Source organism: Phasianus colchicus, chromosome 13 (genome assembly GCF_987193195.1).
Source record: "Phasianus colchicus chromosome 13, bPhaCol1.hap1.1, whole genome shotgun sequence".
Lineage (NCBI taxonomy): Eukaryota > Metazoa > Chordata > Aves > Galliformes > Phasianidae > Phasianus > Phasianus colchicus.
In genome coordinates, this window is record NC_143448.1 from 18,978,526 (window position 1) to 19,006,362 (window position 27,837).

At 60.2% G+C, this 27,837-nt stretch overlaps 4 protein-coding genes across 10 annotated transcripts in view; 2 read left to right on the forward strand and 2 right to left on the reverse strand.

The window, feature by feature from the left end:
• Positions 1–2,854, forward strand: part of ACSF3 (acyl-CoA synthetase family member 3) — a 41,081-nt gene extending 38,227 nt beyond the window's left edge. For 2 of the 3 annotated variants that reach the window (XM_031615492.2, XM_090149485.1), the window contains exons 8-10: positions 876–1,010; positions 1,158–1,269; positions 1,931–2,301. In XM_031615492.2, the coding sequence (XP_031471352.2) occupies positions 876–1,010; positions 1,158–1,269; positions 1,931–2,048 (365 nt within the window). In that variant the 3' untranslated portion in view covers positions 2,049–2,301. Of the gene's footprint in view, positions 1–875; positions 1,011–1,157; positions 1,270–1,930; positions 2,302–2,328 lie in introns of those variants that run through there. The other variant, XR_016470708.1, reaches the window with a different exon arrangement.
• A 1,495-nt stretch (positions 2,855–4,349) lies between these two features.
• CDH15 (cadherin 15) lies at positions 4,350–8,706 on the forward strand. Of its 2 annotated transcripts, XM_090149487.1 has the most exons (15): positions 4,350–4,500; positions 5,122–5,256; positions 5,344–5,499; positions 5,586–5,730; positions 5,817–5,977; positions 6,082–6,210; positions 6,296–6,481; positions 6,562–6,815; positions 6,928–7,070; positions 7,166–7,215; positions 7,348–7,402; positions 7,485–7,724; positions 7,920–8,056; positions 8,145–8,294; positions 8,381–8,706. In XM_090149487.1, exons 1-15 carry the CDS (start codon positions 4,393–4,395, stop codon positions 8,576–8,578), a joined length of 2,247 nt encoding a protein of 748 aa, XP_090005613.1. In that variant the 5' UTR covers positions 4,350–4,392; the 3' UTR covers positions 8,579–8,706. The 2 variants fall into 2 exon arrangements, with proteins under 2 accessions (XP_090005613.1, XP_031471037.2); XM_031615177.2 differs by having other exon boundaries at positions 7,166–7,402.
• A 10-nt stretch (positions 8,707–8,716) lies between these two features.
• On the reverse strand, positions 8,717–12,545 carry SLC22A31 (solute carrier family 22 member 31). 2 transcript variants are annotated; one of them, XM_031615176.2, is made up of 9 exons: positions 12,121–12,545; positions 11,165–11,268; positions 10,937–11,091; positions 10,497–10,665; positions 10,168–10,301; positions 9,982–10,090; positions 9,688–9,902; positions 9,504–9,615; positions 8,717–9,403 (listed from the first exon to the last, which is right to left on the reverse strand). In XM_031615176.2, the coding sequence occupies exons 1-9, from the start codon at positions 12,493–12,495 to the stop codon at positions 9,043–9,045; spliced, it is 1,734 nt and encodes a 577-aa protein (XP_031471036.2). In that variant the 5' UTR covers positions 12,496–12,545; the 3' UTR covers positions 8,717–9,042. The 2 variants fall into 2 exon arrangements, with proteins under 2 accessions (XP_031471036.2, XP_031471035.1); XM_031615175.2 differs by having other exon boundaries at positions 8,717–9,421; positions 12,121–12,274.
• A 578-nt stretch (positions 12,546–13,123) lies between these two features.
• ANKRD11 (ankyrin repeat domain 11) overlaps positions 13,124–27,837 on the reverse strand; it is an 81,351-nt gene continuing 66,637 nt past the window's right edge. For all 3 annotated transcript variants that reach the window (XM_031615412.2, XM_090149489.1, XM_031615414.2), the window contains 9 exons: positions 26,606–26,776; positions 25,843–26,046; positions 24,640–24,782; positions 24,074–24,221; positions 16,859–23,568; positions 15,953–16,051; positions 15,706–15,849; positions 15,211–15,303; positions 13,124–14,143 (listed from right to left, as the gene is read on the reverse strand). In XM_031615412.2, coding sequence (XP_031471272.2) covers positions 13,958–14,143; positions 15,211–15,303; positions 15,706–15,849; positions 15,953–16,051; positions 16,859–23,568; positions 24,074–24,221; positions 24,640–24,782; positions 25,843–26,046; positions 26,606–26,776 — 7,898 coding nt within the window. In that variant the 3' untranslated portion in view covers positions 13,124–13,957. The remainder of the gene's footprint in view (positions 14,144–15,210; positions 15,304–15,705; positions 15,850–15,952; positions 16,052–16,858; positions 23,569–24,073; positions 24,222–24,639; positions 24,783–25,842; positions 26,047–26,605; positions 26,777–27,837) is intronic.

Here is a 27,837-nt window from a genome sequence, read left to right on the forward strand (position 1 = left end):
GCGCCCCGGCGCTGTGCCGTGTGCCTGAGGCTGCTGCTGCCTGCTGGCTTTGTTCCATGGGAGGAGCGTGGTGTGGGGTCACAGGGTGCAGACTCACCAACCCGTATCTCCATCCCCATGTGGCTGCAAGGGAGGAATCGATGGCTGTGCCCTGAGGAGCTCACGGTGCTGCACAGAGGTGGCAGGGAGCAGCTGTGCCACAGCCAGAGCTGCTGGTGCAGGAGCAGGGTGACATCCGTGTGCACCTCCTGCTCCTGTGCTGGGAATGCATGGGCAGCAGAGCACGGCTCGGGAGCTGGTGTCATTGCACAGTGCTCCAAACCTCACCTGTCACCTCTGCTGTCCCCTGGGAGCAGGGGGCAGGATGCTGGGAGCTGCCTTCCGCAGCAGGGAGACACAAAGGCAGAGATGTGCCATGAAGGTGAGGACGGGGGGCGGCACTCCGAGCCCCCCTGCCATCTGAAGGCACAGCCCCCTCCTCCTCGCCCACCGCTTGGCGAAGGCGCTATTAGCAGGATGTGAGTAATCATCTTAAGTAGCTATCAAAGTGCAACAGCTTGTTAAGCATTTAGCCGGGCTGCGCTGTCGTGACCCCTCCTCAATCTTCCCACAGCCTCGTCCCCCCCCCCCACCCCGTACCAGCAGGAATTACCAGCACACACCTTCCCCCCCAGCGCCCACCCCAGGGGGGATGGAGCCTCCAGTGAGGCACTCATCTTCCTGACATTGCCCCCCATCTGATTGCTCATTCCAGCAGCTCCAGCACCCGCCACGCTCTGTGCGTCCCCGAGGAGGCTGCACCCATCCGTGGTGTCCCTGGGGATGCCGTGTGGGATGGCAGGGGGAGCTCTCAGGGATCCTGCTTTGTTTTCCAGGAGACACAGCAGCCTACCACGATGGTGTTTACTGGATCAAGGGCCGCACCTCGGTGGACATCATCAAGAACGGGGGCTTCAAAATCAGTGCTCTGGAGGTGGAGCGGCAGCTGCTCGCACACCCACACATCACAGGTAGGCAGCCTGTGGGGCCGTGGGGCTGCGCTGGGGCCCGTGCCTGCAGCCTGCAGCCTGCAGCCTGGCCATGGGCTCAGAGCAGCTCCATCAGCCTTTGGAATGAGCTCCCAGCCCCTCAGCCCGCATCCTTTGCTCTGTCTCCAGACGTGGCCGTCATCGGACCCCCGGACGTGGTGTGGGGGCAGCGGGTCAGCGCCGTGGTGCAGCTGCGCAGGGGGGAGATGCTGTCGGTGAAGGAGCTGAAGGAATGGGCCAGGTGGGGGCTGCAGCACCCTGCACTCACTGCTGCCAGGCAGCAGCACTGATGAGCTCCCGGCATTGCTGCAACCAGCAGGGTTGGGGCAGTCACAGTGGGGGGACAGGGCCAAACAAAGAGCCCAAACCCTCACTGTGCCACTGGGGCTTTGCCAGGTCCCCCTGTGCCACCTGGTGTCCCGGTGTCCCATTGATGCTGGGGAGGGGATGGCTGTGGGCACTGCTCTCCCTCGCCCTGTCTCTCCACATTATTTCTCACATCACTTCCATCTGCTCGGCCCTTCTCTCGCTCCCTGGCAGGAGACACATGTCCCTCTTCAGCGTGATTCATTCTGTGGCTCTCATGACACATATGGCAGCGGGGCCACGCCGACAGGCACACTTGGCACCTCGTGTCACCATCAGTGCCAGCACACTGCTGGGGGGCTGGGCACAGCCCCAGCTCGGTGACACACAGCACAGAAGGCAGAGCTTCCCCACTGTGCCCTGCAAAGGGCACGGGAACATCGTGCCACACCGCTGCTGTGCACAGCAGGACAGCTGTCAGCATCCTTGGGGACACGCAGTGAGGGACACGCACCCTCAGCAGCAGCCCCCAGGGGTGGGCATCTCAGCGGTGAGGGGCTTCGGGTGGGCTCTAACAGCGTGTGCTCACATTGCAGGGACACCATGGCCCCCTACGCCATCCCCACTGAGCTGATAGTGGTGGAGGAGATCCCACGCAACCAGATGGGGAAAGTCAACAAGAAGGAGCTCCTGCAGCGCTTCTACCCGGCGTAGTGCGCAGCCTGGGAGCCCCATCCTCTGCCCCGAGGGCTCTCCGCTCCTCAGCGTGGAATAAAGCCCCCAAAAATGAGATGGGTGGACACGCAGCAACCACAAGGGAAGGGCAGCACAGGTATTGGTGGCACGGAACACCGTGCCCGGCTCACCCCAGCACGGGGAGGGCTCCCAGCCCCATCCGATCCTTTGTGTTACGCCATCAGCGACGCAGTAAATTTTGTAACTCACCAAATAGATCAATATCAAATTATCATGTCTCACATTCATAACTCTTAAGCAAGCAACAATGGGGAGAGACAAGGTCACCGGAGAATAAATCGCAGCGAGAGCTCTTCATGATCCATCATCCCCGACAAGCCCGGCACCCAGCGCCGGCGCCGTGACAAGATCATTAATAAAACTCCATAGGAGCGCGATCGATCGCTTTGATGGATGATCACAGGTAGCAAATAGTGCAGAACACCTGGTTGTCACCCTGCAGTGAGGGGCTCACACGGCCTGGGGGTGCCCCGTGGTCCCTGTGGATGGGGTTGGTGATGTGAGGTCCATCTCCATGCCCACTGAGCGAGGCAGAGTTTGGTGCGTGGAGCACCAATGTGGGGATGTGTGTCCCAAAGCCACGTGCTCTGCTCCCCCCACATTGGGGGTGCAGGGCTGCGTGCAACTCCCCCTGAGTCTCCCAGCACTTCACTTGCCAGCCACGTCTGCATCGACGCTCCCATCATATGTACACAACCACTCCATTACGTGTGGTGGCCATGAAGCCATCCATCTCCTTCACGGGGGGCTGCAGGGGTGTGTGGGGTGGCAGCAGGACGGTGGGTGGGTGGGAGCAGACAGACAGATGGGGACAGGCCAGTGAGTGCCAGGGCTGTGTGGCACTGTGTCCCCTCAGCCACCCCCAGCCCTGCTACCCCCAGGCTTCACTGTATGGGGGCAGAGGGCAGCCTTCGTCCCACGTCCCCTCTCACATGTCCCCAGCCTGTGTCCTATGTCTCATGTCCTTCTTCATGTCCCATGTCTCACATCCTCTGTCCTATGTCCTATGTTCCTTGCCCTGTCCCCTGTCCCTGTTCCCTGCCTCCGTGCCCCATTTCCCACCCCCCATCCCACAGAGCTTTGCAGCAGATGCCCTGTGCAGGGGGAAAGGGAGGGTTGAGTGTGGTTAGGGCACTCTCAAAAGCGAGAATTCCACTCCATGTCACCAAAACGCCGCATCTTCCCCTGCCAGGGACAAAGGTCAGGGGACACGGCCCCTCTGCCCAGCCCTGGGGAGGGGGCATCGGCTGCAGCCCGCCCCCCCCGGTCGCCCCCGCCGCTCCCGCTGCGGCCCCCCCTGGGTGCGGGGACAGCGGTGGCCGGAGCGATGCTGCCACCTGGTGCCACTACCTCACCGAGCTGTGGGGATGGGATGGGATGGGATGGGATGGGATGGGATGGGATGGGATGGGATGGGATGGGATGGGATGGGATGGGATGGGGTTGGGGATGAGGATGGGGTTGATGGTGATGGGGGCAAGGATGATGCTGTTGGAGATGAGACGAGCTGATGAGAATGAGAATAGAGTTGGGATGTCAGTGGGGATGAGGGTTGAATAGAGTTAGGGATGAGGATGATGGGGATGATGAGGATGGGATGTGGGTGATAGCAGAGATTGGGCTGTTGGGGTTGAAGTGGGATCGATGGGGACAGAACTGATGGGGACGGGGCTGATGGGATGGGACTGAGGGGGGTGGATTTGATGGGGATGGGGCTGATGGCGATGGAATTGATGGGGGCGAGATGGGGCTGATAATGGCAATAGGGCTTTTGGAAATGGGATGGGATGGGGGTTTGGATGGGATGATGATGATGGGGATGGGGCCGGTGCTGTCAGGGCCGGGAAGGCCACACCGCCCCCCTCCCACCCGCCCTGGCCCCCCGCCCAGCGCCCGCCGTCAGCACAGATGGCCCCGCACCTGTCCCGGCAACGCGGCCGCGGGGCGGGCGGGGCCGTTCCGGGAGGCGGAGGCGGGGGGGGGGCCGGGTCCGGCCGGGCCCGGTGCAGAGCGAGGGGAGCAGCGGGGCTCTGCCCGCCCGCCCCGTCGCGGCATCCCGGGGCGCACCCGGCGACAGCTGCCGCATTCCCCTCCTGAGCGCGGGGGGGGGGTCCCGTACCCCACACCCCTCCCATCGCCCCCCACATCTCGGGACCCCCTCCCCACGGCCGGCCCCGACCTCCCCGCTCCCTCCCGCAGCCGTCCGCCACGTCGGGCCCCGCGGTGCGGGCGGGCGGGAGGAGCGGGGAGGGGGAGCCGGGGCAGCTGCAGGCCGGCCGGGGGGGCCCGGCCCCTCCAGCACATGTGCTGTCACTCAGCCGTCCCCGCCGTTATTGTCGCTCCGGGCCGGGGCTGCGCCATGGGGCCCCCGCTGCTGCTCGCCTGCCTGCTCGCCCCGCTCTGCGCCAGGGTAAGGGATGGGGTCGGGGGTTGGGGGGCAGCGGGGTGGTGCTGGGGAAGTGGTGGGGTGGGGGGTGCGGAGCCCTGGCCCCCATCGATGCACTTTCCCGGGGGGGGCGGGGATGGGGTTTGGGAGCACTGTGGTATTTCTCACCCTGTATGTCGGAGAACAGTGAGCTGGGACTTGGGGGGGGGGGGCTTGGAATCACCCCACTGCCTTCAGTCCCCCCCAGCGGTGCCGCCAGACCCCCCACACCCCACTGCCTGTGTGGAGCTCCTCAGTGTGGCCTCAGCCCTGAGTACTGTGGGGCCATTGGGGCTCTGGTCTGGGCCCTACAGCCCTGGAGGGGCTGTCACATGGTGGCTGTCCCCCACTGCGCCGCCACCCCCTCCCCACCTGCCCCGAGTTCCCACAAAGGGGGCTGTGGGTCAGCCCCATCTCAGCCTCACTGCGACTCCCCCAACCCCACAGCGCAGCTCTGCACCTCACTGTGACCACCCTGCAGCCCCCCTGCAGCCCCTGCTCCTCTTCCTCATCTCCGTAGCTCCCATGCCTCCCTACCCCCCCAGTCCTGTGTTCCTGACCCATGTAAATGCACAACTCCTTCTTCCCCAACGTTCCCCCCTGCAGGATGCCAGTGCAGCCCTGGGCAGCCCCCCCGGCTGGCGGCACCACGAGGGGTCCCGGCGGGTGAAGAGGGCGTGGGTGATCCCCCCCATCAGCATCTCCGAGAACCACAAACGCATCCCCCACCTCCTGGTGCAGGTAGGCAGGGCTGGGGGGGGGGTGGAAAGACCCCCATGGCACGGGCGAGGACAGCCCCCAGCCCCAGCCCCGCTCCTCCTCGCACAGATAAAGTCAGACAAGCAGCAGCCCGGGGGGGTGATCTACAGCATCAAGGGGCCGGGAGTGGATGAGGAGCCCCTGGGCATCTTCTCCATCGACAAGTTCAGTGGCAAAGTGTTCCTCAACGCCACACTGGACCGTGAGCAGAACGACCGGTTCCGGGTAAGGACGCTGCACAGCCCTGCCCCCCCCCCCCCCCCCCCCCGTCCTGAGCTGCATCCCCAGCCCCCGGCTCTGTGTGCCCACAGCTGAAGGCCTTTGCGCTGGACCTGGGGGGCACAACGCTGGAGGACCCCACGGACCTGGAGATCATCGTGGTGGACCAGAATGACAACCGGCCGCTGTTCCGCCACGACGTCTTCACCGGGCGCGTGGTGGAGGGGGCTGCGCCAGGTGGGTCTGAGCTGGGGGGGGTCGATGGGTTGGGGGGGGCGCAACCCGGCCCCATAAGTGGTCCCCCAGCCCCGTGGTGACGGCAGGGACCTGCGTGCTGACGGTGGAGGCCACTGATGCTGATGACCCTGAGACGGACAATGCGGCGCTGCGGTTCTCCATCCTGGAGCAGGGCCATGGGGAAATGTTCAGCATCAACGCCTCCAGCGGGGAGATCTGCACCACGAGGGACGGCCTCGACCGTGAGGTGTGTGTGGGGAGAGGGGGGGGATTCCACAGCCATGTGTGGGGCCAGATGTGGTGTGGGGGGCTCCGTGGACTGTGGGCTCAGTGCCATCCCCATGCCCGCAGGCCGTGGCGGTGTACAACCTGACACTGCAGGCAGCTGACATGTCTGGGGATGGGCTGACCACCACCGCCACCGCCGTCATCTACCTGGAGGACATCAACGACAACGCTCCCGAGTTCACCAAGGAGGAGGTGGTCGGGGTGGGGCAGGGCTGAGTGTGGGGCCGCAGCCCCCCCCTCCCCCCGGTAGGTGCCAACTCCTCCCCCTCTCCCACAGTTCTCCATGGAGGTGGAGGAGCAGGCGGTGGGGGTGGAGGTGGGCCGTGTGCTGGTGCACGACAAGGACCTGGCGGGATCGCCCAACTGGGCGGCCAAGTTCACCATCCTGGAGGGTGACCCCGAGGGGGCATTCGCCATCCGCACCGACCCCCACACCAACGACGGCGTGCTGTCCGTGGCCAAGGTGCGCTGCAGGGCGGTGGGCCGGGGGGATGCGGGCACGCACGGCGCAGCCGCTGACCCCGCACTCCCTCCCCTGCGCAGCCGCTGGACCACGAGGTGCGGGACCGCTTCCAGCTGACGGTGTCGGTGCAGAACCAGCGGCCGCTGGAAGCGGGGGTCGCGAGCAGCCCGCGGGCGGTGGCCACGGTGCGGGTGCGGGTGCGGGACGTCAACGAGGCGCCCGTCTTCCGCGAGAACCCGCGGCGCGTCAGCGTGCTGGAAGGGACCCCACCGGGCACCGCCGTCACCACCTACACCGCCAGCGACCCCGACACGCGCCGCCCGCAGACCTTGACGTGAGCGTGCGGGGCGGGGGGACGGGACGCGCGGCGCCTTCGGGTGCGCACGTGGAGGGGGGCACAACCACTCGCAACTTAACGCCGACGTTCCTCGCCCCGCTGCCGACAGCTACGCGCTGCTGTACGACCCGGCGGGATGGCTGCAGCTCGACCCGCGCTCCGGCACCGTGCGGACCCAGCGGGAGCTGCGGGATCCGTCCGCCTTCCTGCAGGGCGGTTGGTACATCGCGCTGCTGCTCGCCCGCGATGACGGTGACCGTCCCTTCTTCCCCCTCTCCGTCTCCCCCCCACACCTTTGGGCGCTCCCCCTGATTGTCCTCTCCGTGCCCCTCTTCCCCCCCCCCCAGCCGACCCGCCTCTCTCGGCCACGGGCACGCTGTCCATTGAGATCGTGGAGGTGAACGACCACGCTCCGCAGCTGCAGCCGCCGTCGGGGGCGGTGTGCGGGCGGCCGGGCCGGGGGGGGACCCTTCTGCTGGGGGCCAGCGATCGGGACCGGCCCCCCCACGGAGCGCCCTTCCACTTCCAGCTCAGCCCCCAGCACCCGCAGCTCGCCCGCAACTGGAGCGTCACCCGCTTCAACGGTGAGGGAGGGGGGGAAGGGGGTCGGGGGGCCGCCGTACTGGGCTGGTCCCGCTGACCCCGTGCCCCTCCTTCACTCCGCAGTGACGCACGCGGTGCTGGCCGTGCTGGCAGAGCTGCCCGCCGGGCCCTACTCGCTGCCGCTGCTACTGCGGGATTCCGGGATCCCCCCCCGCGAGCAGCAGCAGCTGCTCAACGTCTCCGTGTGTCCCTGCGGCCGCGACGGGCTCTGCGAGGACGGGGTCTTGGCGGCCGCCACAGCCGGTGTCGGGGTCGCCCTGGAGGCCCTCGTGGTCATCGCCGGCAGCGCCGTCCTCCTCCTCAGTGAGTGGCACCGCAGAGCTCCCCCCACCCCCCCACCGCTCCATCCCATCCTCACCGCAACCCCAGTCCCACTTTTGCACCTGCACGGCCCCCGCGTCACCCCAACCCCTTACCTCCATCCCCGCCACCCAACCCCTCACCTGCATCCCACTTCACACGCACCTCCCCCCGACCCCCCCACCCTCCATCCCGCAGTGTTGGCTCTGCTGGGGGCCGCGCAGGTCCGGAGCCGCCGTCGGGCGCAGCGCCGGGGATTGCTGCAGCGCTGGGGGGACGACGTGCGGGACAACGTGCTCAACTACGACGAGCAGGGAGGCGGCGAGGAGGACCAGGTGGGGGCACCGGGCCGGGGCGGTGGGGGGGGGGGGGGGGGGGGGGGGTTTGGGCTCATCACCTCCTTTCCGCCTCCACGCCCCGCAGGACGCCTACGATCTGACCCAGCTGCGGCACCCCCCGCCCCACGGCCGCCCCCCACTCCGCAGGGACGCCCCGCTGCGCTCCGCCACCCCCCCGGGCTCCTCCCGGCGCCCGCCCCGCGGCCCCTCCGACATCGAGGATTTCATCAACGAGGTGGGACGCGGTGCTGCCCCCAAACCCCCCGTGCCCGCCCCATATCCCACGGGGCTGATGACGCCCCCCCCGCTCGTATCCCGCAGGGGTTGGAGGCGGCTGACAGCGATCCCAGCGTTCCCCCCTACGACACTGCGCTCATCTACGACTACGAGGGCTCGGGCTCGGCGGGCAGCGCGCTCAGCTCCATCGTCTCCAGCCTGACGGACGGGGATCAGGACTACGATTACCTACGGGAGTGGGGGCCGCGCTTCCGCCGCCTGGCCGACCTCTACGGGCCGTGAAGGACCCCCCCACCCCGTCCGGCAACCGGGCAACGCGGTGGCTCTGAGCGCAGCGGGTGCCGCTGCCGGGCTCCGCGCTGGGGAGGGTCTCCCCTCCACCCCCAATAAAGCTCCCACCCCCGGCTGTACCCCCCCGTGTACAAACAAAGGCACTTTTATTGGCAGCACGTCAGCACCCGCTGCATTCCTCTCTTTCCCCCTCCCCTCCCCCCCACCGGGGCATCACCCCCCGCCTCAGGACTCCCAGCAGCGCTCCTCCCGGGGCAGGATCCGGCCCAGCGGCGTGGGGGCGGGGGGGCACGCAGCCCTTTCGCAGCCCCAGGGCCACACGGGGATGGGGGGCTCGGAGAAGCGGGGGGGCTCAGAGCTGCGCTTGGCCACTGGGGGGGGTCTGCGTGCACCCACCGCTGGGCTTGCCTCCCCCCCCTCGGCCAAGCGGCATTGGGAACCCCCTGGGGCCGTGGCTATGTCTCGGCGGGGGGACCCGCAGGGCCGCGGCCCGATCCCAGCGCCCGTTGGGCAGAGGGGACGATGCGGGAATAGTCGTGGGGAATGCCGCGGGGGGCGAGCAGGGGGAGGTGGTCCTCGCGGGGGGGGCGGCGGAAGAGGGGGGGCCGGCGCTGGCTCTCGCCCTCCTGCAGGGAATGGGGCAGGCGGCGGCCCTGGCTCTCGGGCAGCAGCATGATGCTGAGCACCGCCAGGATGGCGAAGGAGGCGAACACCAGGTGGTGCAGGAAGAACCCGCGGCTGCTGGCGACGGCGGCGATGGGGGCGGCCGCGGAGCCCACCAGGTTAGCCCCCACAACCAGGCCCAGCCCCGCGCCTCTGCGGGGGGAGAATGAGCTGAGAGTTGGGGCGTGGAGGGGGGGGGGGGACTGAGGAGGCTGAGGGGTGACGTCGGGTTGGGGGGTTGGGAACCGCTCACCTGACCACGGTGGGCAGCACCTCGCTGGCGAAGAAGATGCTGAGCATGGTGACGGCGTGCGAGGCGGTGACCCCCAGCACGGACAGCATCAGCACGATGAGCTCCAGGAGGTCTGTGCGGGGAGGGGAGAGCCGTGAGGGTGCAAACCTCAGCGCCCCCAACCCTCCCGCTCCCGGCTCCTTACATTGGGTGAGCGCCAGCAGCAGCAGCGAGGCGGTGCCGGTCAGCACAGTGCACAGCAGCAGCACGGCGCGACGCCCGCAGCGCTCCGCGGTGACGCAGAGGAAAAGGCACGCGGCCGCCTCGGGGCCCCGCAGCGCGAAGTATGCGGGCAGGAAACGAGGGAGGTGCGGGGCCAGATTGCGGGTGAAGCAGTGCCGGATGCCGGAGCCGATGAACCTGCGGGGTGGGGATGGGGGGTGTGATGGGAAGGGTTGGGGATGGTGGCTTTGGGGACGCCCGGTGCCGCTGCGCTCACGCGGTGAAGCCGAGGATGACGGCGTTCTTCCAGATGACCCTGGTGCCGAAGATCTCGCACACGGTGTGGTAGTGGGGCTGCGGGCACTGCTCTGCCAGCGCCTCCAGCTCTGCGTGGCACAGAGCTCAGAGCCGGCACGGCACCATCGGGGTCGGGAAGGGGGGTCCCAACCGCCCCCCCACGCACCCGCCATGGTGCTGCTCCGCTCCTCGGCCCCGCGCCCGCCGCTCCCCGCCAGCGCCCGCAGCGTCCTCCTGGCCCGGTCCAGCTGCTGCGTGGCCAACAGCCAGCGCGGGGACTCCAGCAGCAGCGCCGGGCACCTGCGGGGGGAGAGGGGAGAATCACGGGGTGAGAAAGCGACTGACCCCCCCCCTGCCACTCCCACCCCGTTCCTGGAAACCCTCAGCTCGAGATCTGAGCAAACGTTTACCCACGGCGCACGAGAGCCCCGCGGCCTTTGATGCCGGGGTGTGCCGGCAGCGGGCACCGCCCGGCCCCGCTCCCCCCATGCTCACCACCAACACGCTGCCAGCAGCGCCAGCACGGCCGTCACGGCGCCCTGCAGCACCCGCCAGTCCCGGCACAGCACCGCCAGCCCCGGCAGCAGCAGCTCTCCCGCCAGCCAGGAGAAGCCGGCGATCATCGTCACCTCCAGCCGGTGCGGGGGGTCACACAGCTCCAGCCCTGGTGTGGGGACAAACGGTGCAGGGTGGGGGTCGTGGCCACGGGGCATCTGCACCCTGCAGGTCCCTGAATCCCACAGCATCCCACAGCATCCCACAGCATCCCACAGCATCCCACAGCATCCTGCTTTCCCCAGCACGCCACTTGCTGGAGCATCCCGCACCCTGCAGGATCCCTCATCCCACAGCATCCCACATCCCTCATTCCCCAGCACACCACTTGCCGGACCCCGCAGCACCCCCCGTCCCACAGCAGCCCACACCCCACTCACGTGCCACGTAGAGGGATAGGAAAGCTCCGGCCAGCGCAGCCCCAAAGAGCAGCCGTGCCACCAGCACCATGACAAAGTCGATGGCCAACGCCACGCTGAGCCCCAGCGGCACCGCCAGCCCCAGGGACACCAGGAAGGTGGGACGACGGCCAAACCTGGGGGGTGGGAGGAGTGAGGTGGGCTGAGGGTCCTATTAGGGAATACCCCACCAGTCCCCTGCCCCACTACCTGTCGCAGGCCATGCCTGCAGCGATGCTGCCCAGCGCCCAGCCCAGCAGGTGCGTGGTTTGCTCCAGGGGCACCTTCCAACGTGCGGCACACACCAGGTCCCACTATGGAGGGAGGTGGGAGTCCGTTGCCTGGGGGGCTTCTGGGCACCCTCCAACCCATCCAAGGAGTGCCAGACCTCAGGAACGCCCTCTGGACTCTCTGAGCTCCCTTGGACACCCACCCTGGACCTCAGAACTCCCCAGAACTCCCAGCCCAGTATCCCTCAGCTACCCACAAAGTGCAGGGATTCCCCCAGGTTCTCCAAGCCCCCCAGGCTCCAGGACTCTGGAGATCCCACTCATATCCAGAACCCCTCAGCTCCTCCCTAACTAAGCGAACCCCCTCAGACTCTTCCAACCCCTCCCCAATCCCAGGCCCCCCCCACATCCTCTGGATCCCCTCAGAACTCAGGACTCCCTATGACCCTTCCACTCCCTTCTGAGCTCCCAAGGACCCCAGCTTCCCCTCTGTTCCAAACCCCCCAGACCTCCCATACACCATTCACCCCTTCCAACCCCTCAGTTTCCCCCAAATCCCATAGATCCTAAGAGCCCCAACCCCCAGAACACAGGAACACCCCCCAGAACCCTCTCAATTCCCTCTCTGGCTCCAGCCCCCCCACCCCAGACCCTTCCAAACCCCCACAAACTCAAGGAACCCTACAGCCCTCCACCACCCCCGATCCCCTCCAGCTACAAACCCATCCCAGGTCCCCCAGACCCACGCACTCTTCCACACCTCCCCACACTCGGATCCCCTCCATCCCTGACACCCTGTTAACCCCCTCCCCAACCCCAGAGCCGCCCCCAGATCCTCCCGAATCCCCCTCAAACTCAGCGGCGCCGATAAACCCAAACCCCGGCACACTCCCAAATCCCCTCTACCCTCCCCCTTCCTCTGGCTTCCCCGCAGACCTCCGTGACCAGATTGGAACGCAGCCCGGCGGCGGGCATCGCGTAGTGCCACCCGCGGGTGCACGGCCCGGTGCCGTTGGGCGGAGCGGCGGTTCCGCGGTACCGGTACAGCTGACACGGGCTCCATCCGGCGCGGAGTCGCGGCACGGCGGCGCGGAGCAGAGCGGACCCCGCCAGGCGGCGCAGCGGCAGCGGCAGCAGCGCGGGGTCGGGGCGGCAGCGGTGCGGAGGTTCGACTCCCAGCGCCCAGCCCAGCGCCCAGCCCAGCGCCAACGCCGCGCACGGAGCCCACCCCCCCGCCGCCCGACGGCCCCGCGGCCGCCCGCCGCTCCCGCCGCCCCCATCCCCCGGTCCCGGTCCCGACGCCGCCGCCATCCGTTCGGCCCCGCAGGTGAGGGCGGGGACCGCCCGCTGTGCCCACCCCTGGGCCGGGCTCTGCCCCCTCACCCACCCGCCCGCCCCCAAGGGACAGAAGTTCGGTTCGGGGCGTTTGGAGCCGCGCGATGTCCCGGGGATCGCAGCGGAGGGGAGGGGGGTCCGTGCGTGAGATGGGCGCTGCGGGGACTGGGGAGGGGGGGCAGAAAAATAGCGAAGGGGGAACGGTGAAGCGGGGAGAAAAGTAGGGAGGGGGGAGAGGGGAGAAAAGGAAAAGTTCCATATCCGCACTGGGGACGTTGAGCCCCCCCGCTGAGCCCCGCGATGCCCACAGCGCTGGGATTGGGGGCTGAACAGTGGGAGGGGGGGGGGCAAAGCAGCAGCAAGGCCACCGTGGGGCTTACGAGGTGAATAACAACGAGCGTTATCTCAGAGAGCCACATCTGCCCCCGCTGCTGCGGTGCTACGGGACGGGCCAGCTGCACCTTGTGCCAGCCGGGGGGCAGAGAGCCGGGGGGGGGGGGGGTACAGCAATGGGGTCAGAGAAAGCTCAGAGGGGTCAGAGGGGCTCTGCTGCTCCCCTGGCAGCGCTGCCGGACCGCAGAGATGAAGGTAATTTTAATTAATTTATTTATTTCTTTACACATAACTGAAAGTGATGTTACAGTACATAAGTTATTTACAACTGTGCAGTAATGTGTTGCAAAATAAATTATCTAGAAGGCAGCAAAAGTACATTGTTAATGTATATAAAAACTGTACAGCATTTATGGGATACAATTTTTCTTTATATGAGTATTGGCTCTGTAGTGTTTTTCAAGTTATGTTCTCAGAAAGAGAAACGAAATGCCCAAGATTAAAGGAAAAAAAAAATATATATATATATATAAACCACATGGATTTGACTCCATTAAAAACACAGTTGGCAAAGTCCTTTCTCTGCGTTACCGCCGCCCATCGCCGGGCGCTGCTGGGCACTGCTGGGCTCCGCCGCCCGCACCGCAGTGCTGCCCGTGGGCACCGCTGTCCTTTGTCTCCGGTTGGGTCTCCGTGTGTTCTTTCGACTCAGTCTTTTTGGAGACATCCCCGGGATGGAAGAGAAAATCGCCCCCTGCCCCCCCCGTGGTCTCCTCTCCGTGCGCAGAGCGCTGCCGTGTGCCCAGGCAGCACCTCCTGCAGCACCGCCCGCCGCCGCCGCCCGCCGCCGGGCACGGAGGGGATGCGCCGTCAGTCCGGCACTGAGGGCCGCGCTGTGAAGAAAGTGCAATTTTTTGTTTCGTTTCTGATTGGGTTTTTGTTTGTTTGTTTGTTTGTTTTGTTGTATTTCTGCCGATAGCTGCTTCCTCCTCCTCTGACCAAGGGATTCATCAGCAAGCGGGAAGGGTGAATGTGAGCGCGACCGCCCGACCTCGGAGGGCTCCGTCCGTGCCAGTGTTCAGTGACGTCTCCCGGTGCAGAACTGTCATGCCGGCAACAGCACAAAGTCATCGTTCACGTCGACCATTGGCACGTAGAAGGAGGGCACCTCGTTGACGCAGAGGGATTTGTGCCCTGCGGGGTCCAACTCCTGCACCTTCAGCTGCCACTCCATCCTCTGCACCGCATTCAGCGCGGCGGCCTCGTGCTGCTGCCGCATCAGCAGGCACGTCTGCAGGAAAAGGGGACAGAGGGGTGGTGAGGGCAGGGGGGGACGCTGCACCCCCGGGGAAGGACATGTGGGATGTCCCTGCGAAGCCCCACCGCCACACCCCCACCCACAGAAAGGATCCCTCCAGTGCTGCTCCTGCACACCGCTGAGGGCGCTGCAGTGCGGCACAGAGCGCCTGCCCGGCCCGTGCCTGGAGGTGATGCAGAGCTCAGGGTGCTCTCTGTCACCACCAGCAACAGCAGCTCAGGGGAGCCTGTAGTGGCAATGCTGAGTCACAGCTTAAAGCAGTGATGAAGCACCTGGTGGGAAGGCAGGGCCAGCCCAGGGGAGCTCAGGTTCACGCAATGAACCTGAGTGATGGAAGGGCTGGAGCCAGGATCCTCCCCTTCCCAGCCCTCATTTAAGGGCTGGCAGTGGAGGTGAGGGCATCTCTTGCTGTCTACCTGAGGCCTTCCAAAGGTAAGCAGCTCTTTTCTTTCATTTCTGCCTCTGTGGCTGCTGTATTTAGGCTTATTCTCATTTGCTGCAGATGAAGACTGTACCACCCTGCTATTATCACCCTATTACAGCATTACAGAGCCACACAGCACAACCTGGGAGGTGCAGTAGCTTTGGAAGCCATGAGCACTCAGAGCTCCGACCCCATGGTGTAGTAACAGTGTACCCAATGCCCAAGAGCAGGGTGCTGCTCCCTGCACAGAGCTGCCACCTCTCTGTCACTGGCGGACCAACATTTCCCCCCCCCCCAGGACTGCCTGCCCGGAGCCCTGCAGAGCATTCTTGACCCTGCCCGATTCCCAGTTTGCTGCAGGTTCTGAGCTTGCTGCAGCCAGCCAAGGTCAACCCTGGGGGTGAGCAGAACAGGGAGGCTCAGGATGACAACGCAGCAGCAGCCAGATGGGCAGCACCAAGCAGAACGTGTCCCCATCCCCTGCTTCTGGCCCAGCAACCCACATGTCTCTCTGCAGAGCTTCTGGAAGCCACAGGAATGCAGCTCCTAAAGCTGTGCCCGCCCCATGGCACTGAGCAGTGGGATCTGTGCCCAGCGCTGCACCCACAGCCCTCACCTTCATCCGGTCGTACTTGTCGTCCACATCTTGCAGCCAGGAAATGAACTGCCGTGCGTTGAAGCGGTCCCTGACCGACTTGTTTTCGTCTCCCTGAGCAAAAAGGAATGACGTGGGAGATGGGTTTACTTTCAGCACTCCAAGATCTAACAGGCCGTGCTCAAACCCCTTACAGCACTCGCTCACTGCAGTCAGAGCACGGGGCACATGGGAGCACACTGACGTGCAGGCAGTGCCAGCTCTGTGGCTGGGTGCAGGAGATGCGTCGGCACTCCCAGAACACGGCACAATTCCCTCCCAGCAGCACAGAACCCTCTGAGCAGAGGAAGGGATCCCCCGTCCTGTGTGCTGAAAGCAGCCCAGCGCTTTCCAAGCCAGCGTTCAGATTACCTTAATGGTTCTCTCCCTTTAACTCAACCCAAATAAACCCATCTTGCTTGGGGTCTTGTCCCCTCCCCGGGGACAGCCCTGTGCCGGCAGGCAGGCACTACTGACCTGATTTTCTAGAGGCATGTTGTAGACCTCGGAGTCCAGCAGCATGGTGCAGGCACTGAAGGGCACAGCCTGGTTGGCAATAGTCCGTGCTGCCCGACAGTGCACTCTCAAGATCTCCTGCTCGCAGGAGACAATGAGTTTCTCCTGGGGGAGAGCAAACACAGCAGTGAGCGCGGCAACCTCAGTATTCCCCAGCAAAGGAAATTCAGGGCTTTGTCCCCAGCAAGAGCTGCTGGCACTGCCTTACCCGCTCAATGCTGTGCTGGAGCCGCAGCTTCCCCCGGACAGCCTCCTGCTGCTTGAACAGCTCCTTCAGGGGCTCCGCCAGCGACGGCGGCGGGGCGATCTGCGGGGACACAATGGGGCAGTTAGGAAACATGGCTTTGGTCAGGCAGCAGCACGGGCTGCCCAGGGAGCTGCAGGAGTCACCACCCTTGGAGGAGCTGAGATCTGCAGAGATGTGGCACTCGGGCCCTGAATGCAGCAGGAAGGAGCAGACAGGTGTGAGCTCAGCTATACCCACCGCGGTGCTGGGCAGGCAAACGGTGTGCTAACTCATCAGACCAGAACTGATGCATGGGCTGTGCTGTATGGGCAGCAGAAATAGCCAGAGTACCTGACTCTGTCTGCAGCAGGGAGGGAGGCAGTTGCACTGACCTCCTCCTGCAGGATCCTGGAGTTACTGCCTGCAGCACCAAGCATCTGCAGAGCACATTCGTGCAGGGCAGCAGAGGCAGATCCTGTGTGCTGTCAGCAGGTGAAACAGCAGTGCTCAGTGGACAAAGGCAGCAGCTATCCTGCACTCTCCTAGGTTCATTACTGCACTGCCTTCAAATGCCATTTTGCCTTCTGGCCTCAAATCCTGTGCATTCATACCACCCTTCTCTAAAACCTGAACAAATCTCAGGCTCCTAAAGCACAGCCTAAAGTCTTCTCTGCAAAAGCACATCTCAGAGGATGCATTTATCACGCAGCCACCTGCTCCTCAAGGCTTCATTTCATCACTGTGAGTACTGTCCAGAAGTACAGGAAAGGCACTGCTGGGCACCATGGAAGTGTTCTGGGTGTACTGGGGGACAACGTGGCTGTGCTGGCAGACAGGGAAGAGCCTCAGTGCTGCATTTTACACCGCAGGCAAAGAGAGGGGACTCACCACGGGGATGTGGAGCTTGCTCAGCGGTTTGCCGTCCAGCAGGTAGGATCCCGTGTAGGTGACGTACTCGGCGTAGCACTGCGGAGCCTGGGGAGTGATGTAGCAGAGGATTTTCCGCTTCTCTTCGATCTTTTTCCTGATCTGGAGGTACTCGAAGTAGGGGTTGGACCTGTCGCTGTGGTACGGTTCGATGTCGTCCAGTTTGATGGCGTCGACGATAGCTGCCAGGGTCTGCTGGATCATCTCACGGGTCTGCTGGGTGGACGTGTTGATCTGCTGCTGCAGCTGCTGGTTGGAGCGCTGGAAGCGGCGCTTCCGTGGGTGCTGTGCCTGGGAATCGTCCTCCTCGGTCACGCGGCCCTTGGTGCGGGTGGTGGGCGCGGGGACGGCAGGAAATTCCTTCTCAGCAGCCGCGGCGTTCTGCTTGTTTTGGTTGGCGAGCATCTGCGCCCGGTTCCTGGTAATCCGCTGAGGAATCTCTTCTATTTTGGGGGGTTTGGGAGCTTCTGCTACCGGTTTCTGCACTGGCTCAACAACTTCTGCCTGAGCCGGAGGGGCCTCGGGCTGTGAGGAAGGGCCCTGGCTCCCGGTGCGCCCCGTGGTGCTCTCAGGGCCAGCACTGCCCTCAGCGGGGGCTGCAGGAGGACTGGAGCTGCCCTCCACCACTGCAGCGGAGGCGGCCGGCTCGTCATGTGCACCCTCCACCTCTCTGCCCTCAGCCTGGGCGGGCTCTGACGGGGCAGCTGGGAGCACCTGCGCCTCTGCCTCCTCCCCTCCTTTCTCCTCTGCCCCACTCGTTGCTTCCGAGGTGGCTTCTGGCACGGTCCCATCAGGTTTCTGCTCCTCGGCTGATGGCTCAGTGTCTGTGGGTGGGACGGGTGCCGCTGGGACAGCTGCGGGCTCCTCTGCCTCTCCGCTGGCTGTAGCAGCCGTGCCGGCCTTTGTGCTCCCAGCACTCACCTCTGGAGCTGCAGCCATGCCCTCCTCGGCCGGCTCTGCCTCGGCCACCTCCGCCTCAGCCACATCCTTGGGCTGCAGCGGGAGCTCAGGCAGTGAGAAGGGGCCAAGGTCCAGCTCATCCTCAGTGGTGGTGAAGGGGTCTGGCCACGTCACTGCCTCCTCGCCATTTGCCAGCGTCGTGCTGTTGTTTTCCAAATAGGTGTTTTCTGGCACACTGACCACCTCTGCCTCAGGTTCTGCTGGCGCGCAGGGGGCTTCCGCGGGGATCTCGGGTGCCTCCTCGGGAAGGGGCTTGCAGCCAGTGAAAAATGTGTCCAGCCTCGTGGGAGACATGTATGGTGCCTGCTCCTCAGCATTCGCCATTTCTCCCGGTACCGCTTCCTCAGCGTCCTCCTTGACTTCGTCCAGCCCCGGCTCTGACACAGACAGAGGGTACGAGATGGGAGAAACGGGGTAGGAAGCGTCTGTGGGGATGAAGGCGACTGGCGTAGGATGGATGGGCTCCAGGGAGCAAAGCGCAGGTTTTGGGGACTCGGCAAACTGCTGGGGTGATTTCATCAGGAGCTCAGAGCCCATGGACCAGCCGACAGAGTGCTCGGCCGCGTTTGCCATCAGGCTGGGAGGGATTGCCGTGTCGGGGTTCCGGGCAGGAGGGGTATCCCAGTCCATGCTGGTTTGTTCTGGCATTGCTGAACCAAAATTATTCTCTTCAATTGGTGGCAAGTAGGTGGGCTCTGGTGGCATGATGGAGGCGGTGGCTTGCTGCTCCTCCGTGGTATCCAGCGGCATGCCCAGGTCGGGGGGAAGAGCACTTTCTACCGAGGGAGCCAGAAGCTCGTCTCTGTGCGAAGGGGAGGACTTTGCTTGTAAACCAGAAAAGACACTTTCAGGTGACTGGGAGACCCCGCTGACCGCCGCTGGTGGGCAGTGCAGGGCTTCCACCTTGGGCGACGAAACCCCATAGTCCGGTGAGTAATACCCAGGAGACAGACACTGGAACTTCTCAGCGGGAACAGAAGGAAGGGGAACCTTCTCCTCCATTAAATGCTGCACGGGAGAGTCGTAATTTGAGGTCGCTGGGACACTTTGCTGTCTGAAAAACTTGTCTCCGACACTGAACTCTTCCTCGGGTGCCCTTCTGATGTCGACAGAGATGGAGCGGTACAGGTTTGAGGAGGGGATGGTGCGAGTCGGGGTCTGAGCTGGGTTCTCGGGGAGGGCCCCCGCAACGTTGGCGTACCTGTCGAAGAAGGACGGCGAGCAGGCGTTCATGGACATGGTGGATATGGGCAGCGAGTGCTGCGAGTCCGCACACTCAAACATCAGGTCGGTGTAGTCCTCGTTGCTGCACGAGGGCGTGCGCGGGGTCTGCATCACCTCCTCGTAGCTGGGGCAGGACACGACGGATGCCGGGGTGGGGACGCCTGTTGGCCGGTTCTGGTCTGGCCTAGGGGACGCCGGGAGGATCTCCTTCAGCTGCGGGCCCGTGATCCAGTCCTTGGAGTCTGCCCCAGCTGTGGGCTGTGCCTTGTTCTCCGGTGACAGGATGGGTGTCAGCGGGCCCAGCTCTTTGAGCTTCTTGTCCTTGAGCTGAGTGTCCAGCGCCAACGGCTTCTTTGCTGTCAGATCCAGACTCCTCTTGCGGACATCTTCAGAGCTCTTAATTTTGTCCTTCAGTTTGGGGTCTCCGGACCTGTGCCTCATTTTCTCCATTTGTTTCATTCTCTCCTTGTGCCGTTTGTGCCGCTCCTCGATCTCCAGGTCTTTCTGGCTCAGCATCCTCTCGAAGCTGGTCATCATCAGATCTCCGTCCCCCAGCAGCTTCTCCCTCGGCCTGGCATCCTTCTTGCCGCTGTCTTTGGAAAGGGTTATTTTTTCATTGCCATTGCTTATTTTTATTGACTCTGATTTGTCTTTCTCTTGGTTCTCCTTGAGCTTCTCCTTCAGTTTGGTCTCACCAAATTTGAGGTTCTCCTCCTTCGATTTATCCTTGAAGGCGGTAACTTGAGGACTGTCCTTGTCCTTAAGCGCTGACTTTGGTTCATCTTTGTGATGTTTAAAGAAACCATCTGTATGTTTGTCTCTGTGCTTTTCCTTTTCCTCCTTCCATTTTTCCTTGTGTTTATCTCGCTTCTTTTTCTCTTTAGCTGTGCTGATGGTGCTGGAACCGTAAGTCTTTTCTTTTTCCGCCTTCTTTGACAGCTCTCTTTCAGAATCATTTTTATCTTTCTTTTCAGAAAATAAGTAATCAATGCTTTTCTCTGGTTCCTCATCAGGCTCTGCCTTCATGCTGTAGGAAGTGCTGAAAGCCTCCCCATCCACAGAGAAATCCTTTTCATAATGAGTGGAATCCTTTCTGCTGCTGGAGTCCTTGAATTCATCTGTTTTTTCCTTTTTCTCGGTCTTCTCCTTCTTTGCCTTTTCTTTCTCGTGACTCTTTTTTGAGGAAGATGAGGAATGCCTGTGCCGCTCCTTCTCCTTCAGTTTGTCCTGCAGGCAAGGCAGTGGGAGAGAGTCCTTGAACTTTTCTTCGGAGGCGTCTGCAAGAGAGAGATTCGAAGACTCAAAGAGGCTGCTGAGCCCTGGGTCCTGCCCTCTATCTGTGAAGCTGTCGGAAGAGATCTCGCTGATTTTGTCGTTGGAGTCATCTCTGTAGTCATTGAGAGCCTCCTCCTCCAACTTCTCCAGCAGGCTCTTCTCCGGCTCTCCTCCTTTTGAAGACTTTTTCTCTTTGGAATGCTCCTTATCCAGCTTCTCCTTGTGCTTGTTTTTCACCTTCTCGTCGCTGGCGTGCTTCTTGTCGGCCTTGTCTGGGAGCTTTTGCTTGTTCTTCTTCTCCTGATTGGAATCGATGGACGTTCTGTCTTTCCTGTCTTTGTACTTCTCCGAAGAATCCTTATCTTTCTTCTCTTTGTGTTTTTCAAAGGAGCTCTTCTCCTTCTTCTCTTTTCCCCCTTCCGATGTTCCCTTGTCCTTTTTCTTCTCCTTGGACTCCTTGTCCTTCTGTTTCTCCCCGGAGTGCTGCCGCTCGGAGGAGTACTTGCGGTGTTTGTCAGAGTACAGCTCCTTCTCACCCTCGTCCTTCTCCTGCAGGCTGTCCAGGCGGTGCATCTCACTGCCCACCGATTCACCCACTTTGAACCCCGTCAAGCTGTAATCATCCCTCTCATCTTCGCTTTCATCAGTGAAGATGTCTGCGATGCTGTACCAGCTCTTCTCCTTGCCCTTCTTCTCGTCCTTTTTCTCAGAGAAGTCTTCTCGGTCCGTGGAAAAGCTTTTCTCCTTCTTCTCTTTCACTTGGTCAAAGGAACTCTTCCTTTCTTTGTCTTTGCTGTGTAGATCTTTGTATTTCTCCTTGCTTTCCTTCTTCTCTTTGAAGCTCTTTTCTAGTTCTTTGTCTTTTGGGATTTTCTCAGGAGCTGCTTTTTCATTTTTCTCCTTGTCACCTTCTTTGGATTTTTCCTTGTACTTTTCTGGCTTCACTTTTTCTTTTTTTTCCTTCTCAGAAGCATCTTTCTTCTCCTTGTCCTTTCCAGAGTGGTGCCTCTCCCAGCTATCCAGGGCTTTACCGCTGAATTCGGCGTCGGACTTCTCCTTGAAGAATGCCTCGCAGCCAAACTCCTTGAAGTCATCCCGGTAGGGCTCCTCCTGCTTCGTTTTACTCTCTTTTCGGTCTTTAGAGCCATCAGAGGAATCCTTTCTATCTTTGTTGGTTTCACCTGTATCTTTCTCTTTCTTCTCCTTGACACCCTCTGCAGAATCCTTCCTTTTCTTATCTTTTTCAGGCAAATAACTAGGAGCAGCTTTGTGCCTGTCTGTTTGGTCCTTTTTCTTTTCTGAGCTCTTGTCCGCGTAGTCTCTTTCTTTCTTCTTCAAGAAAGAGTCCTTTTCGCTTCGTTTCTCGCTGTACTCCTTCTTCTCTTTCGATTTGTTTTCCTTTTTCTTGTCTTTAATTTCCTCTTTCACTGGCTCTATGATTAGTTTTGCCACAGTGTCGTTTTTAATCTCCCTGAAATCTGTTACCGGAGAATCCCAGCTATCCTCGCCTTTGAAATCGAAGGACGAATCAGAAGACAAGTCTGAAAACCACCTTTCCTGCTGATCATCCGAAAGGCTGAACTTCGTGTCCTCGCTTTCGGGAAACTGGGCTTTGTTATTAAACTCATCAAACCCAGACTCCTCCCTGTACATTTTTTCTTTTTTGCATTTTTCCTTCTCTTCCTTGAAGGATTTTTCTTTCTCAAGCTTGGCAGCTTTCTCCTCTTTCAGTTCGTTCTTCTTTTCGGACTTGGACTGCTTGTCTTTTGACTTCTTCTTTCTCTCCTCCTTGTGTATTCTCGGCTTTTCCTCTTTGGGAGACTTCTCCTTTACAGGTTTCTCTTTTTCCGATTTACTCAATCCTTCTCTGAAGGATTTGCTCATGTCTTTACTACCATCTTTGACTTTTCTTAATGATTTCTCCTCTTTAGAGGATTTTCCAGTCTCATCTTTAAACAACCAGTCCTTCTCCTCCGCTTTACCTTTGGGGAGTTTGTCTTCCTTCTTACAGTGTTCTCGCTCATGCTTTAACACTTTCAATTTGTTTTCGACTGGATTTTCTGTCTCTACTATCAAGCCTTTCTCAGGCTTTTGTTTAGAGTCCTCAAACTCAAAAGAAAAAGTTTTGATTATTTTAATGTCTTGGCTGATGGGACACTGCCCCTTGTCCTTGTTTTTATGTTTATGTTTCGTTTTATGCTTTTTAACCACCTTCCCCTCCTTGTCCAGCTTTGGAATCGCTCCATCCACGTTGCTATGGAATGAATTCTTTTTCTCAGAAACAGTGCTGTGGGAAGTGTTTTTCTTTTTGTGCTCTGGTTTCTTCCTGACTGGCTTTAGCGACTCCAAGCTCGACTCCTCAGACGAGTAGTCTGACTCGCTCGTCAGCCTCGTCCTCGTGGAGTCCGACAAGGAGCTGACATCTGACCAAGCTGGAGAAGATATGGTTTTCCAATTGTCCGTCCTCCAGTGCTTGGAGTGCTGTTCTGTAAGGTTAGCATTGTGTTTCTGGGATCCTAAGCTCCCATGAGAAGAGGTTGATGAGGCAGACAGAGAGTTAAACAAGGAGGATTCCTTTAGCACTAGCCTGGAGTCCTTTACACAGCTAGAGCTCTGAAGAGAGTCTCTATCATCCTCCTCACTCTCCACGTTTTCGCTCTCTGATTCAGAGGAACAAAATTTGTCATTTTTTTTGCCAAACCGAACCTCTTTGCTTTTTGTCTCCTTCTTCCGCTTCTTTTTTACTTTGCTTTTCTCCTTCGGTGCCTTGGTGCTGGCAGGCTCCCGGATCTTGGTGCTGGGCAATATTGAGTGGGTCGAAAGGCGCAGCTTCTCACCTGTCCCCACAGCGACGCCGGTCTCCTCCTCATCCGAGCTGTCCGACAGGATGCGGTGGGCAGCTTTCTTTGGTGTAATTGTGTTATTTTTAGTATAAGTTTTCACTTCCATTTTGGGTATGGAAATGAAACTGTTCGCTTTAGTCTCTTTCCTGTAGTCCTTTTTCAGCAAATGTTTGTCATCAACTGGTGGGACCCGGTCCTGTTCATCATCCTCATCGAATTCATACTCATCCTTTACTGGGGTGATGGTTTTGGGGGGCTCCTGGGCCTTGGGCTTGTGCTTCAAACCCTTCTCAAACTCTGAGTCTGTGTTATTGCCATCAACAGAGCTGGAGGGCGCGAAGGAAGGGGCATCCTCCTCTTCTGAGGTCTCTGCAGAGAGAACAACAACATGTTAAGGCCTGCAAAGAGGATTATGACTGCAAACAGTGCAAGCCAAGACCCCCCGTGGGACAGGAACCTCTCTTCCAGTTAGTGCTAACGAAACCTGCAGCACTTCCCACCTGGCCCAGCCATGACAGCAGCACACAGCCTGGAAACGTCCACGTTGCTCCAACATCCTCCTGTCAAGGCATGGGCTGGAACATCACCCACATTTTAATGTCAGATATTCATTTATCCGCAAATGAATTCCAATCCTTTATCTTAATTGCACCAGGCAAGCTATCTCAATGTGGGCTTCCAAGGCAAACAGACACTGCTCCCGGAGCTCAAGGCTGCACTTGTCTGAGCTGGGCTTATGGCTACAGAAGGACTCCAGACTGCAGCAGCAGCATGTGGGCACTCTGACAAGTCTAACCTTGCTGTCCTCTAACAGCTCTGTGCTCACAGACAGCTGTGGGCCACAAACACCACCACATGCACAAAATTGGCTCACCTGTTGAGCTCTCTTCACTGGAGGGGTATGTCGTCTTCCCCAGGAGCAGATTCACCATGGTGGGAGAATTGGCTACTTTTAATGGCGTCTCTCCCTTCCTGTTGCTTTGATGAGGATTCCCTCCATAATGCAACAACAATTTCACCACCTGAAAATAGAAATCAAGACTTTAAACGTTTATAGAGATTTTTTTTCTGTATGCTTTTGATATAAAACAGAATGGGGTGCATCTTCAAGCTGGAGAGCAGCCTGGTGCCAGGCACAAAGGTTGTGAGGCACAAAGAGATATTGATAAGAAAGAAGACAAAACCCAGCAACACGAATCAATTTGGGCAAGGAAGGAAGGAGCAGAACGAGACGCAAGGCCATGCTCTCTCGTCCTGCTCCAGAAGGGATGAACTTTCCTCCTACACAAGAAAAGCAGAATGGCGCTATGTAGCTATCAGCAGCGAACGATAACAAAATACCCAGAATCTTGGTGTCTGCATAGCTGGCTGCTTGAAAGGACAGGAAGGAAAAAAAAAAAGTCATTAAAAAAAAATCCATAAAGACCAGCAAAAACCAACCTTGAAGTGCCCGTTGTTTGCTGCATCATGCAGGGGGGTGTCGTCATCCAACCCCTTGGTGTTGACCTCGGCGCCTGCAGCAAGCAGCTGCTTTGCAACATCGTAGTAACCCCGGTTGCACGCCTCGTGCAATGCTGTCCAGCCTGCAAGCAAACACACGTTCAGAACCAGGTATCATGGAGCTGGAGGCAGTAAGGAGGAACACCTGTCTGCCTCTGCTGCCTGTGCCACATAGCCCAGTGGGACAGCCAGCCCTGTGCCAGGACCTGCAGCTCTGCCCCATAACTGAAGCCCTGCAGGAGGCCCTGTAGCCCCATCTCTCCTCAGCTGCACCCAGACTGTGTGATGGAAACAGTACAGACCCAGCAAAACCAATGGTGAAATCTGGGGTATGGAATTAGGAAACTTCATGCTCTAAGGCATGGCTTAAGTCCTTTTCCTTTCCAGCTTGAGCAATAGGGCTGCCACACAGAGCTGTGCACTGAGCTGCAGATACTCTCCCAGAACATCCTCTGCACAGACCTAACAAACATAATTTGTGCTCTCCAAGCAAGCAGCCCTGCACTGCAAAACAGAGCCCGATCTGAGATACACCAAACAGCACATCTCCACAGTAACAGTGGCTCCAGTTCTCAAACAAACCTCTGCAGAGCACAGAACAAAGCATTTTATCATGTTCAAACAAGCTATTTTTAAGCAGGCGCTGTTTTGAAGTCTCCTGGCTCCGGGTGTTTTGCTGATAGCGCCGTGGGAGATCGCTGCAGTACCTTCACTGCTGAGTGAGAGGGGCACCTGTGACCAGAATTAATCACCACAGAGCTTCAGTCTCGCACTGATGTTCATCACACAGGCAGAGGAACGTGCACTGCTATTTATAGCCCAAAATCATGCAAAGAGAACAGAAAGAGTGAAGTGTGGCTCGGGGATGGAGCTGCCTGGTGCTGGCACAGCAGGGGCAGAGGGACACCCCATGGTCAGCACGTGCACCCCAGGATGCTGGCAGCATTGGCCGCACGGCTCTGGCATGGCGATTCCACAACATCTTTTCTAACCAAAATCCTTATTCTGTGATTCTATGATTATTTTGGGATCGTCTCCCCTTGACCAGCAGCAAACCTGTGACACAAGGGAAGGGCTCTCTCTGGCAGCAGCCATTCTCCAGGTGGAAAATCCAATGCAGCTCCTGCTGCTGGGGCTGCTCACCTGCAAAGTCCTTTACGTTGACGTCGGCACCCTCGATGATGAGCTCCTTGATGCGCCGCGCGTCCCCGCGGATGGCAGCTCGGTGCAGCCGAGTCTCCCCTCGCTCGTTTCTCTTATTTACTTTATCTTTGGTTTTGGAGGCAGAGTTAGGAGTTCCCTTCTGACAAACTGTGGACTGAGAGGGATGCTTTGGTGTTGTGTCAACTGCAGGGAGGAGAGAAGCGCAATCACGAACTGCTGGTCATGGGAAGACCCAAACCCTTAGAGGGAGCTGTTGCACCACTTTTCATCTCTCCACCAAAACGCTCCCCACAAGGCACTGAGTTAACTGATGCGAAGACAGAGGAAAGCCTGTGTGTGCAGCACAGACAGCACTTGCAGGCTGCCACAGCCGCTGCAGATAATCACACTCCTTGCAAGGACTGTGGCATGTGCAGATCCTCACCCCAAAACCTGCCTTCCTGAGGGAAGTGCCTTTTCTACCACATGAGCTCTGGCAGCCCTGGGAGGGCGACGTTTCCTGCGACAGTAGCTGAATGCTCTCAGCACTGCACAGCTCTCTGCTGTTTCCCAGTAACAGCAACCTGAGCTGCTGGACTAGGGTTATGAGCCACAGAGTCGGTGGCAAAGGCTGCAACATCTGTGTGTGAATGCAAGGTATGCACAGGCAGCACAATGGCTGCACAGACCACACAGCAGGTGGGGTATGTATGCGGCAGCTGGCTGTGAGCTTCACCCACACAAACCACGCTCCTGAGCTTACCTGGGCTGTTTGCAGACTCTTCTGCTGTCATCTGCATGAGCAGAGCAACTTGCTGGCGCTCAGAGAGCGGGTAGCCTGCCCGGATTCCTGAAAGGCCCATCCCAAACAGCAAGCCAGGCTTCCTCGTGGCGGGCTCCTTTTTAATCCTCTTCCGCTCTGGACCCTGCTTTTCTGTGACACAAAGCACAACAAGTGAGTGAGTGCTGCTGTACTGGGAGCTGTGTTCCTTCCCGAGCATGGTGCCAGCAGTGCTCTGCATCCCTGCTGGTACCTCAGGGATCAAAGCCTCTGGGGGAGAGCACGTCCCAGTGCTGGGAGTGCTGGCACCTGGCTCATGTCCCCCTTCTGTTGTCCATGGTGGGGTGGGATGGGATGGGCTGGATGGAACAGGACAGACCCAGCACAGGACAGACCCAGCACCACCCAGCTACCATGCTAGACATTCCATCCAGCTCCTAGCAGCCTCCATTTCATGCCACGGTGCTTCAGGGATGGCCTGCAGCCTTCCGCTGCCACAGAGCAGCCTGAACTGGAGTCACTAGCAGGATCAACACGATTGCTGCAGAGGTGCAGGGTGACAGCTGCGCAGTGCTGCCAGCTCAACCCAGCTCACCAAACCACACAGAGCTCAGCCTGCCGGACCACCCCACTGCTGCATCACGGCGAGAAGCCTGATCACATCTTTCTGAAATGTTTATCCAGTTTTCTCTTTGCAAATATCACTCCCTTCCCCAGGCAAGGAGAGCTGGCAGCTCCTCCCCTGGTGCTGGTGCTCCCGCAGCCACCCGTGCCCCACTGCAGGGATGCGGCCAAAGCTTCCAGCTCTCACTTGAGGAAACCAAACTTCAATTTCCTTTCATGCAGCCAGCCAAGCAGGAGGCAGAACGTGTATCTGCAGAGCAGCAAGAAGACTCCTTGCCAAGCAGCCTTGCTGCGTGCCTCCTACCAGGCAACTGTCCTAACCCTGCAAAAAGCATGAGACACGGTGTGTGTGCATGGAAAACCCAACTCTGCATGCCTGCAGCCTGGCTCACTGATGAGTCCTGCTGTGGACAGAGGGATGGTGACAGAGGTTATCAAATCCAGGTGACAATCCCTGCCCCTGACACGGGATGGGGAGGAGGCCCAAGGCAGGGCGATGTGCCACCAAAGGCCCCGGTCCCATGGGGTTATGTTCACATTTCACCTCCCCCCCTGCATGGAGGTTGCACACCCTGCAGACAGCAGCCCGG